The sequence below is a fragment of the Hypanus sabinus genome, chromosome 1, assembly GCF_030144855.1.
Source record: "Hypanus sabinus isolate sHypSab1 chromosome 1, sHypSab1.hap1, whole genome shotgun sequence".
Lineage (NCBI taxonomy): Eukaryota > Metazoa > Chordata > Chondrichthyes > Myliobatiformes > Dasyatidae > Hypanus > Hypanus sabinus.
Genome location: NC_082706.1, coordinates 144909375 through 144927688, shown reverse-complemented (window position 1 = coordinate 144927688; position 18314 = coordinate 144909375). Strand labels below are relative to the sequence as shown.

The following is an 18314-nucleotide window of genomic DNA, read 5'->3' as shown; positions in this document are numbered from 1 at the left end:
ATAGTCCCTGACCTATAAGGTTAAAACTGTTTCTGTTTCCATAGATGTTGCTTGATGCACTGCGTGTTTGCAGCATCTGCAGTTTTTTTTAATATTCCCAGCACTTTTATGCAGCAAGGATAGAAGATAAGAACATAAAAAATAGATTCTAGAGGAAATAGAATTCTGTAGATGCTGGAATATGAAGCAATAAATAACCTGCTCAGTGAGGAGGGAGGGGGGAAGGAATTCTTGACTTTCACGATATAGGACAAAGAGGAAGTGATGGACATGTGATGAGAATAAGTTACAGGGAGCAGTGAAACAGAGGAAAGCAACTGATGAGTTTGCACAATTAGCAGCTGGCATGGACCTCAAGGGTCAAACTGACTCATTTTGTGTTGTAATAAGTAAATACGACAGTCTTAATTGTGTGGCCTTGGCCAGTTTTCACATGACATAAACAAACCAACCTATTGCATAAATAAACCAGATAACTTGTTAAATAAAACCCCTTTATTCATGAAAGCACACAAAAATGATCTCCCCTTCCTTAAATCTGTCATTTCTGTAAAAGTGAAGCCAATAATCAGACTGCTTTCCACAAATATTATAGTACAAGTTATTTCTGTTTAGACTGCATATCAGTTCTTTCAATTTACCTGAAGAACCTGAAGGCAGTAGAGCACAGAAATCCGGTGTGCAGAAAGTCACCATAAATGAGAGGAAGCAAAGTTCCGGAAGGGTCCAGTAATAAGAACTTTGAAATTACGACCATTGGTTGGTTGAACATCAGTCCATGTCAAGGACAATGTTCTGAACTAAAATAATGTCATTTAATCACTTCAGTAACCTAATTAAACTCAAGTTCCCAAGAGGACCCTACGGGACCCTTCTATGTATATCACTGGAAGCTACTTTGGGAAGATGTAAAAGATTTAAAGTTACCTTTATTTGTCACATGTACACCAAAGCATCAAAACATACAGTGAAATGTGTCATTTGTGTTAGCAACCAACTGTCTGAGGACGTGCTGGGAGCGGCCACAAGTGAAACCATGCTTCTGGCATCAACATAACTTCCTAACCTTAACCTGCACATCTTTTTAATATGGAAGGAAACTGCAGATGGTGCTGTAACAGTTATGATAACTGCAATGATACCGTGCCGCCCCTGTCATATCACTGCCTGACCCTGAAGTGCTCTTCCAGTACTTGTTGTTCGAGCAGGTACAGACTTTTTTCCTTGTCATTATTCCCTAAACAATGCAGTATAATAACTACTTTACAGAGCATTTATATAGTATTAGATATTATAAGCAATCTGGAGATGATTTAAAGTATACAGGAGGATGTGCGTTGGTTATTGTGGATCGTGATAAAAAAAAATCGGAAGTTCTCTTACTAAGTTGGAACAGGTACATCCGGTATTATTAGGTGTCAGTGGGGGGGGAAGGGTGTGTGTGTGTGTGTGTGTGTGTATTTTATATATATATATATATATTTTACCTTTCTATGCATATAAAGCACTTAAAAACACAAGTTTCAGCGCTGAGCTGGGGAACGGAATTTCCCGAGTTCAATCAAGTGACAGAGTAAAATTATTGGAATCGTTGACCGACATAGCCTTTTCCAGTGACCGATGGCATTTCACCTCTTTCCAATCGCTTTATTATTTCCACTTTATTTTCAATCGTGATCGTGATTATTTTCATGAACAGAAATACTGCAGATTCAGGTTACTGCTGTTGGGTCCTAATGTCCACTGCACGGAGACTGGCTAAATAAGGTCTGGGGTTCCGCTGGGTCCCAAGATCCACCGCATTGAGACCACGTTGAATAAGGGACTTGAGCAACCACGAATTTTGGTATCCACGAGGGGTCCCGGAACCAATTACTCACGGATAAGGAGGGCCAACTGTAAATCGATTAGATCTTCCATTAGAGTCCTGAAGGGTTTCGACCCAAAATGTCATTCCCATTTCCCTCCACAGATGCTGCCCAACCCATTGAGTTCCTCTAGTATCTTGTGATTCCAGCAGTTGTAGTCCCTAGATCTCCCAATGCCTTCTCATTTTTTTTTGGGCCCTTATGACAAATTCTGTTCCTAATTCTGATTCTATTTTCCTTGGTGTGATAAACAACATTGAGGTAAAGTGCAGATCTCATTTCTGTGTCATCACAAAAATGCCTACTTTTGCTTTTATAATATTGAGTGACTGCCCTACACCTGCTTATAGTACATAGAATATAGAAGTAAATAACACAATGTAGGCCCTTTGGCCCACAATCTTGTGCCAATTCTTTAACCTACCCTAAGATCGATCTAACCCTTCTCTTCCACATAGCCCTCCTTTTTTCTTTCATCCATATCCCTATCTGAGACTCATAAATCATGTCCCTAATGTATCTGCCTCTACCATAACCCCTGGTGTTCCATGCACACACCGTACTGTGTAAAAGTACTAGTTCTGACATACCATTATACCTTACTTCAAATCAACTTAAAATTATACCTTCTTGTATTAGCCATTTCCACCCCAGGAAAAAGTCTGACTGTCCACTCAATCTATGCCTCTTATCTTATTATATACAGTTGGCCCTCCTTATCCGCAAGGGATTGGTTCCAGGACCCTTCGCGGATACCAAAAACACGGATGCTCAACTCCCTTATTTAACCTGTCTTAATGCGGTGGACCTTAGGACCCAGCGGAATCCCAGACTTTATTTAACCAGGCTCAGCTTGGTGGACGTTAGGACCTGGCGTCAGAGCTCTGGTAATCCGCAGTGTTTCTGTTCATGAAAGTAATCACGATCGCGATTGAAAGTGAAGTGGAAATAATAAAGAGGTGATCAGAAAGAGGTGAAATAAAGAGGTCATTGTAAAAGCATTAGGCTATGTCAGTCAACAACTGGAACAATTTTAAAGGATGTAGGGAGAAAGGCCCTGCCCCGATGGAAGCTACAATTATTACTAAGCAACGGAGTGATCTTATTATTGGGTTTTGAGTTTTTGATCCTCCACATCAACCCGGCACGAATGGAGAGTGCACTCGATAGTGGTCTGTCACTGGTTCATTTTCCCGAGCCCGGCACTGAAACAAAAGTTCTTAAGTGTTTTATATGCATAGAAAGGTAAAATATAATCTATATACTAAGACAAACATTTGACTAACTGACACTAAATAATACCAGATGTACCTGTTCCGACGTACTTAGTAAGAGAACTTCTGATTTTTTTTCGATCCTGATCCACGGTAACCCACATACATCCTCCTGTATACTTGAAATTATCTCTAGATTACTTATGATACCAAATACAATGTAAATGTTATGTAAAATAGTTGTTATACTGCATTGTTTAGGGAATACTGACAAGAAAAAAAAAGTCTGTACATGCTCAAACAAGTGCTGGAAGAGCACTTCCGGGTTTTCTTGATTCACGGTTGGTTGAATTCGTGGATGCGGAACTCGCAGATAAGGAGGGCCAACTGTACCTCTTATCAAGTTGTCTTTCATCATCCTTTGCTCTAAAGTGAAAAGCTCGCTCAAGCCATGCTCTCTAATTCAAACTGCATCCTGGTAAATCCCTCTTTCTCTTCCACATCCTTCCTGTAATGAACTGATCTGAACTGAATACTCCGAATATGGTCTAACCTGAGTTATATACAGCTGCTACATTACTTCACAACTCTTGAACTCAATCCCCCAACAATGAAGATCAACACATCATACACCTTCTTAACCACCCTATCAATTTGAAGTTTAAAGTTGATTTATTCTTAAAGTACATGTACGTTACCATATACAACTCAGATTCGTTTTCTTGCAGGCATACTCAGCAAATCCAAGAACCATAACATATTCAGTGAAAGACAGCATGACAGAGGAAGGGCAAGCACCAATATGCAAAAAACAATGACCTGTGAAAATACAAAAGAAAAAACCCAAAATAATAATAATAAGAAGAAAATAAGTGGTAAATAGAGAACATACGATGAAAAGTCCTTGAATGTGACTCCATAGGTTGTGGGAATAGTTCAGTGATGGGGCAAATGAAGTTGAGTGAACTTGCATGGTAACTTTGAGGAATCTATGGACATGAATCCAAAATCCCTTTGTTCCTCAAGACTAAATTTATACTTCCAAAGTGAATGACTTCACACTTCTCTGGATTGAACTGCGGATTTGTCTGTTTACTGGTGCTGCTGGTCATAGTTAAGCCAATGCACACATCCAAAGCCCTGGTACTGATGTCCTCATTTAGCATCTGATTAGTATTTGGTCAATTAACAATTTGATTTTTAAAAATTCTCATCATTGGTTTTAAATCTTTCCATGTTTGGTTTTAAATCCTTGTGATCACTGTGATCTCTTTCACCCTAATACCTTCTATAACCTTTGCACCTCAACTTTGGTCTCTTGCATATTCCTGAGGTCAACTGCTCCACCTATGAGTTGTACCTCAACCAGACAGTACCAAATTCCGGTGTTCCATCCCCAAACTGCTCTGCTACTTGCTTTCACTTTCTGGTTCTCAGGAAAGCTGCCACGTTGACAATGCTTTTGGCCATTTGCTTTAATACTTCCTGAAATGGTCCAGTGTCAAAGTTCCATTCAAATGGAGAAATTTATCAAGTCAGTGAGGACTAATGGAGAGGAAAAGTTGATGTTTCAGTCCAAGACATTTCATTAGGACTGTAAAGGAAAGGAACAGAAACCAGAATAAGAAAGTGGAGTGGAGGGGAAGGAGCACAAGTTAGCAAGTGATAGGTGAGACCAGGTGAAGGGAAAGGTGGCTGAGAAAGGTGGTGGGGGGCAGAGGTGAAGTAAGAAGCTGGGAAGGGATAGGTGGAAGAGGTAAAGGGCTGAAGGAGAAGGAATCCAATAGGAGAGGATGGGGTTCCAAGAAAGGGAAAGAGAAGGGGAACAAGAGGGAGGTGATGGCTGGTGGGGAGACAAGAGTGGATGAGAGGGGAACCAGAATGGGGAATAGAAACAGAAAGAAGGAGAAATGGGGGAATTAAAGGTAATTGATCTTCATGCCATCAGATTAATATGATGTGCTGCGTCCCCAGTCTGAATTTGGTCTCAACATTACAGTAGAGGCCGTGGACAGACATGTCAAAATGTGAATAGGAAGTCATACTGAAATGGGTAGGTACCAAGAGGTACTACATTTTGCAGTGGACAGGGCAAAAGTACTTGACAATAAGGTGATGTCTGTTCTGACATGTAAAACTTAGAGCCGATCAGTGACCACATACCATATACTAACTTATTATTATTTAATACTTGGCATAATTAACTTATTATTATTACTTAATTATTTAAGGTTTTATATTGCCATATTTCTACACTATTCTTGGTTGGCTGTAACAAAACCCAATTTTCCTCAGGATCAATAAAGTATGTCTGTCTGTAAACCCATCTTGTCCTCATACAGAGGCCATGAAGTTGTACAGCATAGGGAAAAAACGCTTCGACCCATGTGTCCACGCCAAAAAAGATGTATATTTAAGTTAATCCCATTTCCCACATGCCCTATATCCTGCTAAACTTGTCATCCATATAACTGTCCACGTTTCTTAAATGTATCTAATGTAGTTCTTAATCACTTTCTCTAGCAGCTGATTACTATTATTACCACCCACTATGTAAAAATTATATCCCTTATACTATCCCTTTCAACAAAAGTTTATTACATATTTAATTTTAATAAATCAACTTAGCATTAATCATTGTTTATGGAAAACCACTCAAAGTTTCTTAAAAGGTTGGGTCTAATTTGAGATATTGTCTTCAAAGCAGCACTGCAGTTAACAAATGGTGTTAAAAGCATGAGAACCCAAATAGACTAATTCTGTTTCTATTTCTAATTTTCTTAAATAGTGTCTATCCACCAAGCAGCTGTTTGTAATATTTTGGCAAATTACAGCTAAATTATAGCTGTCATTGCAGGTGTAACCTTACAAATTTTAGTAAATGTATAGTTTGTGCAATCAATTTGCCAAAATATTGGTCAAATGAATGGCCTAATTCTGTTTATCTTATGGTTTAATTTAAGTGGACCATGGAATTGTACTGAAACCATCCATTGACTTATGCATGGCCTCATTCCCAGGTTCCCAACTCTTAAGTTTTGGGTTCGACATGCATTTAACGAACACTGTAGAGGTTATGATAAGTGTGATGTTGTATACAACTCAAATCAGGGCATATTGCTTGTGTATAAATATCTGAATCGTTTATGGGGGAGCCTTTATAGTTATTGTTGATGAATTAATGATTAACCCATCACCTGTGATCAGAAAAACAGATAACCATGTGAGAGGTGACAAATGCTCAGGAGAAGCAAGACTTTGGACTCTAGTTCAAACGGTTCCCCACAAAGGGGGTTTCCTCATGCAAGCCGAGATCTAAATGAGATTTGTCACTGACACCATTCAGCAGACTTATATTCAGTGGCCACTTTATACTCCTGTACACCTGCTCGTTCATGCAACTATCTAATCAGACAAACATGTGGCAGCAATTGAATTCATAAAAGCATGCAGACATGGTCAAGAGGTTCAGTTGTTGTTCAGGCCAAATAGCAGAATGGGAATAAATGCGATCTGAGTGATTTTGACCATGGAATAATTGTTGGTGCCAGAAGGGATGGTTTGAGTATTTCAGAAACTGCTGATCTCATGGGATTTTCACACACCAGTCTTGAGAGTTTATAGAGAACGGTGCAGAAAACAAAATATATCATCATATTCTCTTAGTTAAATAGAGTTACAGAGAAGGTTTGGTAAAACAAAAAATGCATCCAGTAAGCAACAGTTCTGTGGGTGAAAGCACCCTGAGGAGAGTCAGAGAAGAATGGCTAGAATGGTTCCAGCTGACAGGAAGGCAACAGTAACTCAAATAACCATGCGTTACAACAATGGTGTGCAGAAGAGCATTTCTAAACACACATTTCAAACCTTGACTACAGCAGCATAAGACCATGAACACACAGTCACTTTATTAGCTACAGGTGGTCCCCAATAAAATGGGCACTGAGTACAATGTCAATACCAGGCTGGTAAAAGGTGAACCCTGGTCACTTCCTATCTTCATTTCCAAAACGGTCAGAGGCCAGTTCCCTCACCTACTAATCAGAATCTTATGGCCTCAAGTCCTTTCCTTGAAGAAAAAAATCTTCATAGGCACATCAGAGCAGCACAGAGGGAGTGCCAAACTGGGAGTGGTAGTATAGATGGGAAGGTGCCAGCAATGAAGGAGTAACATGCTATGGGAGGGGCAGTAGTGAGTGAGTGTTATACTCTGAGGTGCTGTTGGGGAATGTTACACTATGAAAAGGGCAATACTGAGTGTGTCACATTGTAGGAGAGGTGGTACTGAGGCAGCATCACACTGGGAGCAGTGCTACTTAAGAGTAATACATTGCATTGGGGAAAATGGTATTGGAGAAATGTCGCTGTGGCAGTACTGAGGGAATGTCACACTGTGGGAAGGGTGGTACTGAGGGAGTGCAGTACCATTGGAGGGCTGAGAACCTTCATCAGAAACGGTCATCCCTACCTTTCTGCCCTTCAACCACACACATCTCTCTACAAACAGCAACGATTTCCCTCTTTTCATATTACTAGTTACAAAACCAGGGGATATTCAGCTCACCTCCTACATAAAACCCGCACTAATTGCATGCTGCCCAATTACACCCAGGGCAAATTATGGCTCATTAACTATTCAACACATCATGGAGCCACTGGAAGAATGTGGAACATGGGGGGGGGGGGGAGAATGTGAAACACATTTGGGTTACAGGAGGAAGAAGCTGGAGGTCCATGAACCAGTTCTCATTAAGTAAACAGGAGAAACGGGAGATGAAGAGGTTCAGTAGCTTTAAATTTTTTGACATGGTTCTGTCCTAAGACCAAAACCCAAGAGCTATCACAATGAAGGCACAACAACACTTCTTCTTTCTTAGGAGTTTGCATATTCAGCATGTCACCAAAAACTTTTGACAAACCTCTAGAGATGCACAGGTCAATTGCATCACAGTCAGTAATGGAAACACCAATGCCCATGAACAGAAAAGGCTACAGGAATTGGTGAAATCAGCCCAGTCCATCACAGGCAAAGCCCTACCATCATTGAGCACATTTACATGGAGTGCTCCAAAAGAAGGCAGCATCCATCAAAGACCCCCACTATCCAGACCATGCCCTCTTCTTACTCCATTTGAGAGAAAGTACAGGAGTCTTGAGTCCCACACCAGCAGATTCATTGAGCTACAACCATTAGGCTCCTGCACCAGTGTTGATAACTTCAATCATCATTACTCTGAACTATAGACTCACTTCCAATTTCTTTACAACCCATGTTCTCAAAATTCTTTTTTGCATAGTTGTTTTGTTTTGTACATTAGTTGTTTGTCAATCTTTACCTGTTTGTGTAGTTTATTTTTCCATAAATTCTATTATATTTTATTCCCTGTAAATGGCTGCAAAATCAGTTGGTGGTGTAGTGGCATCAACACTGGACTTCGAGGCAAACAGTCCTGAGTTTAAAACCTGCCAGCTCCTTGCACGCTTTCCATCTGTGCTTGGTTGAGCATGAGATAGCAACTTGGCCTCATAAAAAACAGTCAAGTGCTACCGAAATGGTAAAAACAGTACTGCCATAAGACGCAAAAAGGAACAACACAAAATGCCTGTGAGAAAATGAATCCCAAAAATAATATATGGCAACGTATATATAATTTGATAGTAAATTTACTCTGAACTTTGGACACAAACTAACTGGAAATGCCAGAGGCAGCACCTAAGCTCCTGGTCGAAGTTAGGTCACAGGAGAATGACTTACTTCCACTCCAATATTGTTGGTTCCCAGTTAACTGAAAAATCCTAGGTGAAACTGCCAAAAAATGGATGGTTGGTTGAGATGCCCCTTTTCCTCCAGTACCAGCATCACTCCTTGCCCCCATGAAAACATTGGTTGTTCACCTCCATGTTTGACCTCCTGCTCAAAGGAATCACTTTGGTATGTGAGAGAGGCTTCACTACCTAAATATACTGCCAAGTCTAAATTAATATCTGACTAGAAAAGGATATTCTTGTGAAGAAATTATCCAGGTTCTTAATGTGATGCCACGAATCTGTAAAAGAATACAATTAATATAATTAATCATTACCCACAGCACAGATTAATTATGAGTAAGCGGTTATGGACAGAAGCAGGACTGGCACATTGAGCCCTCAAACCTGCTCCATTTCATAAGATCATGGCTGATTCAATAGTAGCCTCAACACCACTTTCCTCTCACCACTTTCTCCTGATTTTTGTCAAATCAATTTTGAAGATATTCAATTACTACTTCCACAGTTATTTTTGTGAAGACTGTTGTAAAGAGTCACAACTGCCCAAGAGAACAAATCATTTCTCATCTTCATCTGAAATTGGGACCCTGCATTCTGAAACTATGCTCTCAAGTTCTAGATGGCTCCACTGGAGGGAGAGCCTCTCAGCATCCTGCTCAGAATCTTATACATGATCAATTCTTATTCTTCTAAACTCCACACAGTACAAGTGTCAGCTCACACCCCTTCCTTTCGTCCTTGGAATGAACTCAGTGAACCTTCTCTGCACATCATATGGAGACCAGAACTGTATGTATATGCAATATCATCTTATCTTCTACAGTAGTCTCAGATCTTCCTTATTTTTATACTCCATACCCCTTACAATAAAGGCCAACATTTCACCAGCTTTCCTACCTAACCCTGAGGACCTGAAGATTATTTTCTACCCCAACTTTTGAGCCTTACTCTATCTACTAATTTATTTTTCCAGACTCTGATTTCTGCATCCACAATGCTCTGTGTAGAAAGTGATAGCCTGGAACATTTTAACAATAGAAAAGAGATGGTGCTGGAGATCTGGAAATGTATAAAAGGTGGAAAACTCCAGAATCCAACCTGGTGTATTCGCTATCATCATAGGAAATAAAAGGGGAGATTTCTGGGACCTCCATACAGATTTATGTATCTTTGTTAGCCACAGCAGAGGTATTCAACATAGAACATAAAACAGTACAGCACAGGAACAGACCATTTGGCCCCCAATGTTGTACTGAACCAGCTAAAAAGCACATCAAAAATACCCAAAACACTAAACCCTCCCACCTACACCATGCCCACGTTCCTCTATCCATGTGTCTATCCAAATGTCTCTTGAAGGCCTCTAAGTATTTGCCTCTACCACCATACCAGGGAGCATATTCCAGGCATCCACAACTCTGAGTAAAAAACTTACCCCTCACATTCCCCTTGAACCTACCCTCTGGTATTAGACATTTCTACCCTGGGAAAAAGACGCACACTGCCCACTCTATTAATGCCTCTCATAATCTTATAAATCTCTATCAGATCTCCCCTCAGCTTCCATTGCTCTAGAGAAAACAACTCAAGTTTATCCAGCCTCCCATGATAGCAAATTCCCTCTAAACCAGACAGCATCCTTGTAAACCTCTTCTGCACCCTCTCCAAAGCCTCAATATCCTTCCTATAGTGGGGAGACCAGAAACGTATGCAATACACTAGACGTGGCCGAACCAGAGTTTTAAGGTTGTAATATAACCTCTGGACTTTTAACCTCAATGCCTCAACTGATAAAAGCGGGCATTTCATAAGCCTTCTTAACCACCTTAATCAACCTGTGTAACTACTTTCAAGGAGCAATGCACTTGGATCCCAAGATCCTTTGCCAGCAATACTTGTCCTAAACAGTGTACTGTCTCCTTGCATTTGCCCTATCTCGGTGCAATACCCTACATTTATCTGGGTATTTGCCATTTCTCCATCTGTCATTTCTCAGCCCATATATGCAACTGATCTATATTGTGCCGGATTGATTGCCAGTCTTCTACACTACCCACAGCTCCCCAATCTTGGCATCATCCACAAAATTACAAACCCGCCCATCAACATTTTCATCCAGTTCACTTATACACATCACAAACAGCAGCAGTTCCAGCTGAGATCCCTTCAGTAACCACAAATTACAGACCTCCAGCTCGAGTAAGTCCCTTCAAACCACTTCCCACTGTCTTCTATGTGCAAGTCAGTTCTGAACCCAAACAGCCAATTCACTGCGGACCCAATGCATCTTAATCTTCCGGTTTAGCCTCCCATGAGGGACTTTCGTCAAACGCCTTACTAGAATCTACGCAGACAACAGCCATTACCCTACCCTCATCAATCTCTCGTGTCACCTTGTCAAACAGCTCAGTCGTGTTGGTAAGGCACAACCTGCCACATACAAAACCATGCTGGCTCTCCCTAATTAGGCTATGGGTTTCCAAATGCTCATATATCCCACCCCTAAGAATTTTTTACAGCAATTTCACTACAGCTAACATGAGACTACATGGCCTATAGTTCCAAGGATTTTCCCTTCTTCCTCTCTTTAATAGAGATACAACATTAACCATTCGCCAGCTGTCTGGAACCTTGTCTGTAGCTAGAGAGGACACGAAGATAGTGGTCAAGAGCCTAGCAACCTCATCTCTTGCCTCCTTCAGTCACCTGGGGTAAATCCCAACAGGCTTGGGGACTTATCATTTGGAGGCCCAACACTTCCTCCTCGATCTCTAAACATCCTATATGCATGTACTCAATACTTATCTCCTAGTCGTCCATATCCTTTTCCTTGGTAAATACTGAAGCAAAGTACTCCTTAAATACTTCACTCATATTCTCCACATCCAAGCAAATGTTCCCTCCTTTATCCTTGAGTGGCACCATCCTCTCTCTAATTATCCTCTTACTCTTAATGCATAGAATTCCTTGGGAGTCACCTTAATCCTACTTACCAAGGTCTTTTCCTGGCCCCTCCTGGCTTTCCTAATTCCCTTCTTTAATTCTTTTCTGGCTTCTTTATACTCATGTGTTTCGTTGGATCATAACTTCCGAAACAATACATACTTTTCCTTTTTCTTCTTGACTAAATTCATCATCTCTCTAGACATCCAAGGTTCTTTTAGCTTTCCATCCCATCCTCCCTTCTGACAGGAACGTACCTTTTCTGTACTCTGTGCATTGATCTTTAAACCTCTCCATATGTCTGATGTGAACTTGCCAGTGAAAAGATGTTCCCAATTAATACTTTAGTCTGTCTAATGCCCTCATAATTTGCCCTACTCCAATTTAATACTTTCCCAAAAAGACCACAGCTATCCCGAAAGTTAAAGAGTTGTGGTTACTGTCCCCTAGCTGTTCACCCATTGTAACGTCAGTCATCTGGCTGGGCTTATTACCCAACACCAGATCCAGTACGGTCCCTCCTCTTATTGAAACGTTCACACATTGATTTGAGAAACCTTCCTGGATACACAATAAATTCTGCCCCATCTAAACCCCTTGCACCAAGGTGGTCACATTTGACATTAGTGAAGTTGAAATCTCCCATGGAAATAAGTCTATTAGTTTTTTTTTAAAAACACATTTCCTTAATCTAATTACCTATCTGTTCCTCAATGCCCTGGTGGTTATTGGGTGGGGGGGGGGGTTGGTCTGTTGTACAATCTCATCAGTGTGATTGCTCCCTTCCTATCACTGAGTTCTACCCAAATGGAGTCAGACCCAAATCTGAAAAACTGAAGCATAAATAATATTATGCATTTATTTAAGGAGGATTGCAGGGATAATCAGGGAGCTTTGTGAGCCTTACATCAGTGGTGGGAAAACTACTGAATGGAACTCAGAGACTGGATTTATCCGTTTTTGTGAAGATCAGCATGGCTTTGTGTGTAGGAAATTGTGTCTCAGAAATTTGATTTGAATTTTTGAAGAGGTGTCCACAGAGGACTAACAAAGGCATGGCAGTAGACATTGTCTACATGGACTGTAACAAGGTCCACACGGTAGATCGCTCTGGAAGGTTGAAAGACATGGGTTCTAGGGTACGTTAGCTAATAAAATACAAAATTGGCTTGGTGAAAGGAGGGAGAAGGGTAGTGAAGATTGCTTTTCAGTTGGAGACCTGTGACCACTAGAATGCACAGCGATTGGGGTTGGGTCCCTGTAGTCTATATTGTGATGTTAGAAATCTCAAATAAGACATTCGGCACAATTTTTGAGTTTGCAGAGGACATCAAAAGTGGTGGTGTGGCTGCCAGTCAAGAAGGTTGCCCAAGGTAAAGGTGATGGAATCTAACTTGGACAAGTGCAAAGTGATGCATTTTGGGAAGTTAAACAAGAGCAGGACGTGTAAAGTGAATAAAAGGATCCTGGAGTATATTGTTAAATTGAGACCCAAAGGTTCTTTGAAGTTGGGAACACAGATAAAGTGGATTGTAATGAAGGCATATGGCATTGTTGCCTTTATTGGCTGAGGCATTAAGTATAAGAGTTAGGACATCAGGTTACAGTTGGATAATTGTTGTTTAGGCTGCACTTGGAGTATTTACTGTGTGTAATTCTGGTCGCCACACTACAGGAACAACTTGACTAAGTTGGAGAGGATACAGGAAAGGTTTGTAAGGATTTTGCCTGGATTGGAAGCTTTTTTCATTAGGAGAGATGGGATAGTCTAGTCCTGGAGATTTCCCTGGAGTGAAGGAAGCTGTGGGGTGACAAGATTGAGGTATGGTCAAGTCCCATGAGTTGTGTTTCCAGAAAACTATCCAGATTGTGATTTTTTGTCATGTGAACCCTCCTTTCTCAACAAAGGAAAAGACGTACATGTAGAAATTTGGCATTTTTTAAAAAACATAGCACACAGAAGATGGTTAAATATTTCGAGACAACAGGAGCTGTAGTGATTACATTAATGACAGCAATTTAAAAAAAAATCAAGAGGGCAAATCAGATCTAAATAGAAGTCAGAATTAAGCTCTGTACCTTTGAGTCCCTCTGGAACATGAACCAATAGATCTTCACCAGGTGGAGAATCCTCTTCATACTCATCCCCCACAAGCCTCTGGTATTCCTGGTAAGTCTCAAACCTCGCCATTTTTAAAAATTACATTCCTCAGAGCTGCCCTGTGTAAACAACTGAAAAAAAAATAGCAGTGTCAATATGAAATCATCCAAACAGCATGACAGTGTGCAACATGCAAAAGAGTGGGGGCAATTTGGGAATACTCAAAATAAGAAGAGTATGAGAATGTGTTGCAAGGGGGATCTTGGGGCCTAAGCCCATAGCCCCCTAAAAGGGGTAACACAAGAAGATAGGGTGGTGAAGGCAGCAAAAGGCATACTTACCTTTATCACTCAAGGAACTGAGTATAAAAGAGTCATCAAGCCATGTTGTAGCTGTGTAAAGCTCTGATTAGGCTTCAATTGGAGTACTGTGCGCAGTTCTAGTCACCCTACTATAGGCAGGATGTGGAGAGGGTGTCGAAGAGGTTTACAAGAACGCTGCCTGGATTAGTACAAACTATAAGGAAAGGGTGGACAAATCTGGGTTGTTTTATCTGATGCAGAGGATGCTGGGGTGGTGGGGGGGGGACACGACTTGGTACTGGTTTATAAAATTAGTTATAGATAGGTTGGATAGTTAAAGCCCTTTTTCTGCTGAGCTCAAAATATCAAATACTAGAGAACATAGTTTGAAGGGACAATATATAATGGAAATGTGAAAGATAAATCTTTGTTTTACAGAAAGTGATGGGTGTCAGGAATACACCAGGCTGGTGGTGATAGTAGATATGGTAATGGAGCTTAAGAGGCATTGAGACAGATACATCAATATGCAGAGAATGTGCAGGTAAATAGACTTAGTTTGATTTGGCATCATGGGCTGAAGTGCCTATTCCTGTGTTGTGCTGTTCAATAATCAATAAGAGGCCAGGCCAGGCAAATAAATACCAATTGAACAGCACCACATTGATACAAGGACCTACACATCAAGATCAATGTGTCTGAGACTCTGATTAAAGAAATTTGGGAAAACACTTTTGATCAAATATGGGGAGGACGACAACCAAGCTCGTAACTATAGAATGGATCAGAGCTTGGAATGTACCCTGGCCAGAATAGATAACACCCGAATCATTGCTGAACTAGTAAAAGGTAACAATGGAGCAAATCAGTAAAACTTTTTCAAAGTACAGTTGCTGGAAATCTAAACTAGAAACAGAAATTCCTAGAAATACTCAGCAGGTTGGGCCATTTCTGAACGAAGAGGAAATGAGTTAATGTTTCAGTTAGAAGACTTTTCTTCATAACTGAGAAGGAAACAAGCTTCTCGGGTTTTCAAGTTTCTCTTCTCTCCTTCCCAGTTTTCACAAATGATCTTTGAACTAAAACTACTCTGTTTTCTCTCCCAATAGACAAAGCCTAACCAGCTGACTGTTTGCAGCAGGTTAATCAGACAGGCTGATTCTGGGATTGATAACACAAAAATTGTAAACTCCTGCTTTGAGACTTGAGACAAAGCAAGCTGTTAATGACAATAGTTCTCCTCACACGGCTGCTCTCTATGGGGGAGGACTACCATCATTAATGAAGTTGGAGGCACAATAACATCAAGTGTTTAAACTTGTAGAACAAATTGAGCAAAAGGATTTGAGTTTCCAGCAAACAAAACACCAGAATATGTTGAGGGTATTCAGCAGATTTACACCTCAAGTCAATGACTTCTCATCAGGCTTAATTAATGAAGGCCCAATTGCCCAAAATATTAACTCAATTTGAATTTGAATTTAAAAAAAACACAAAATGCTGGCAGAACTCAGTAGGCCAGACAGCATCTATGGGAGGAGGTAATAAAGACATTTCGGGCCGAAACGTCATTATTACCTCCTCCTATAGATGCTGTCTGGCCTGCTGAGTTCTGCCAGCATTTCGTGTTTTTTTATTTATTTCCAGCATCTGCAGATTGACTCGTGTTGCCTTTGAATTTGAATTTATTTATTTAAATCTTACATCCGTCCCACAACATGGAGTAAAAATCTTTGTGCTATGATTCCATCACAATGTACAGACGTGTGAATTTATAAGTCTCGTGGCTTGTAGAAAGAAGCTGTCCCATAGCCTGTTGGTCCTGGCTTTAATGCTGCGGCACCATTTGCCAGACGGAAGCAGCTGAAACAGTTTGTGGTTGGGTTGACTGGTGTCCCTGATGATCTTCCAGCCCTTTACACACCTGTTGCTATAAATGTCCTCAATGGAGGGAAGTTTACATTGACAGATGTGTTGGGCTGACTGTACCACTCTCTGCAGTGCCCAGCGATCAAGGTTTGTGCAGTTCTGTGCCAGGCAGTGATAGAGCCAATCAGGATGCTCTCAATGGTGCCCTGTAGAAGGTCTTGAGGATATGAAACTGCCAAGGAACTTGAAACTACTCACTCTCTCAACTCCAGTCCCACTGATGCTGATCGGGGCAAGCCTTTCTCCATTCCTCCTGTAATCCATGAGCAGCTCTTCTGTTTTTCTGGACATTGAGAGAAAGGTTTTATCTTGACACCACTATGCCAGGGTGTTTACCTCTCCTCTGTCGGCTGTCTCGTCAGTGCTAGAAATAAGGCCAGTCAATGTCGTGTCATCTGCAAATTTGATCAACAGATTGGAGCTGTATGCGGCAACATAGCCCTGGGTGTAAAGGGAGTAGAGGAGGGGACTCAGGACACAACCCCGGGGGGGGGGCACCTGTGATGAGGGTCAGAGGGGCAGAGATGAGGGAGCCCATCCTTACCACCTGTTGGTGATTGAATAGGAAGTCCAGGATCCAGCTGCACAAGGCAGGGTGCAGGCATAGGTCTCTAAGCTTCCTGTTAAGTCTGGAGGGAATTATGATGTTGAATGCTGAACTGTACTCCAGGAAAAGCATTCTAACATATGCATCCCTCTTCTCCCGGTGAGTGAGGACAGTGTGTAGTGTGTTGTCAGTAAACCGATTCCTTTGGTAGGCAAATTGTGGGGGGGGGGGGGTCCAGTGTGGGTGGTAGTATGCTATAGATGTAGTCTTTAACAGGCCTCTCAAAGCATTTGCTCATAACTGAGGTGAGTGCAACAGGGCGCTAATCTTTCAGGCTTGGTTTTCTTAGGTACAGGGACAATGGTGGATGATTTGAAACAGGAGTGCACTACGCACTGGGAGAGGGTGAGATTAAAAATATCCGTAAACACAACAGCCAGCTGTTCCACACACACTTTGAGGACCCGATTTGGGATACCATCGGGCCCCTGCTGCCTTGTGGCTGTTGCCACATTGGAAAGCTCTACATACCTCAGCCTCAGAGATGACCAAGGTGCAAATCTTGTTGATGGATCTCCTCGGGGGGTTAGTCTTATCAACCTCAAATTAAGTATAAAAAACATTTAGCATGTTCGGGAGTGAGGTGGCAATGTTAGCTCTAATGTTGCATTTCCTCCTGAAGTCTGTGATGGTGTGCAGTCCTTGCCGTATGTTGCATGTGTCATTGTTGCAGAGTTGTGACTGGATTTTGTCCCTGTGCTGCCATTTTACCACCTTGATGGCTCTATGTAAATCACAGTGGCATCTCGAGCTCCTGTTGGACTCCTGAGGCGAAGGCTTTATTCCTTGTGCTAAGAGCAATACGCACTGAACTATTTATTCAGGGCTTCTGGTTTGGGCACAGCTGAACGGATTTTTAGGGAACAATATCTTCAATGCACATCTGTATGAAGCTTGTGACCACCTCTGTGTATTCAGAAATGTTATCAAAATACCTCCCAGGTGACACCTTCAAAGTAGTCTTGTAACATTGAATTTCTCTCTCCACAGAACCTGCCTAAACTGTTGAGTGCTTCACAAACACAAAACCTGCAGATGCTAGAAATCCAAGCAACTCACACAAAATGTTGGAGGAACTCAAAAGGCCAGCAGCATCTATGGAAAAGAGAACACAGTCAATATTTCAGGCCAAGACCCTTCATCAGGACTGGAAAGGAAGGGAAAAAGTCAGATTAAGAGAGTGGGGGCGGGGTGAAGAGGAAGCAGGGAAAGAGGTAGAGGGGAGAAAGTACAAGGTGACAGGGTGGGGGACTGAAGTAAAGAGCAGGGAAGTTGATTGGTGAAAGAGGTGGATTGTGCAGTCAAGTGTCTGTCTTAACATGTTAAGTAAGCATTCAGTAGTTTTGCAGCTGTGGGTTAGAAAATGTTCTTCAGCCTGGTGTTACGTGCTTTCAGATCTTTGTATCTTCTGCCCAATAAAGAGAGGAGAATAGAAAATTCCTAGGGTTAATGGGGTCTTTGATTATGTTGGCTTCTTTACTGAGTCAGTGAGAAGAGCAGACACAGAAAATAGAGGGAAGGCTGGTTTCCATGATACGCTGAGCTGTGTCCACAACTCTCTGCAGTTTCTTGCAGGCAGAG

General features: G+C 41.4%; 1 protein-coding gene across 4 annotated transcripts in view; it reads right to left on the bottom strand.

Annotated features, from left to right (window-relative positions):
- atg9b (autophagy related 9B) overlaps positions 1 to 18314 on the bottom strand; it is a 78764-nt gene that overhangs the window by 42740 nt on the left and 17710 nt on the right. For 3 of the 4 annotated variants that reach the window (XM_059978467.1, XM_059978450.1, XM_059978478.1), the window contains 2 exons: positions 13874 to 14026; positions 9086 to 9129 (listed from right to left, as the gene is read on the bottom strand). In XM_059978467.1, the coding sequence (XP_059834450.1) occupies positions 9086 to 9129; positions 13874 to 13985 (156 nt within the window). In that variant the 5' untranslated portion in view covers positions 13986 to 14026. Of the gene's footprint in view, positions 1 to 9085; positions 9130 to 13873; positions 14027 to 16324; positions 16410 to 18314 lie in introns of all 4 variants that reach the window. The other variant, XM_059978459.1, reaches the window with a different exon arrangement.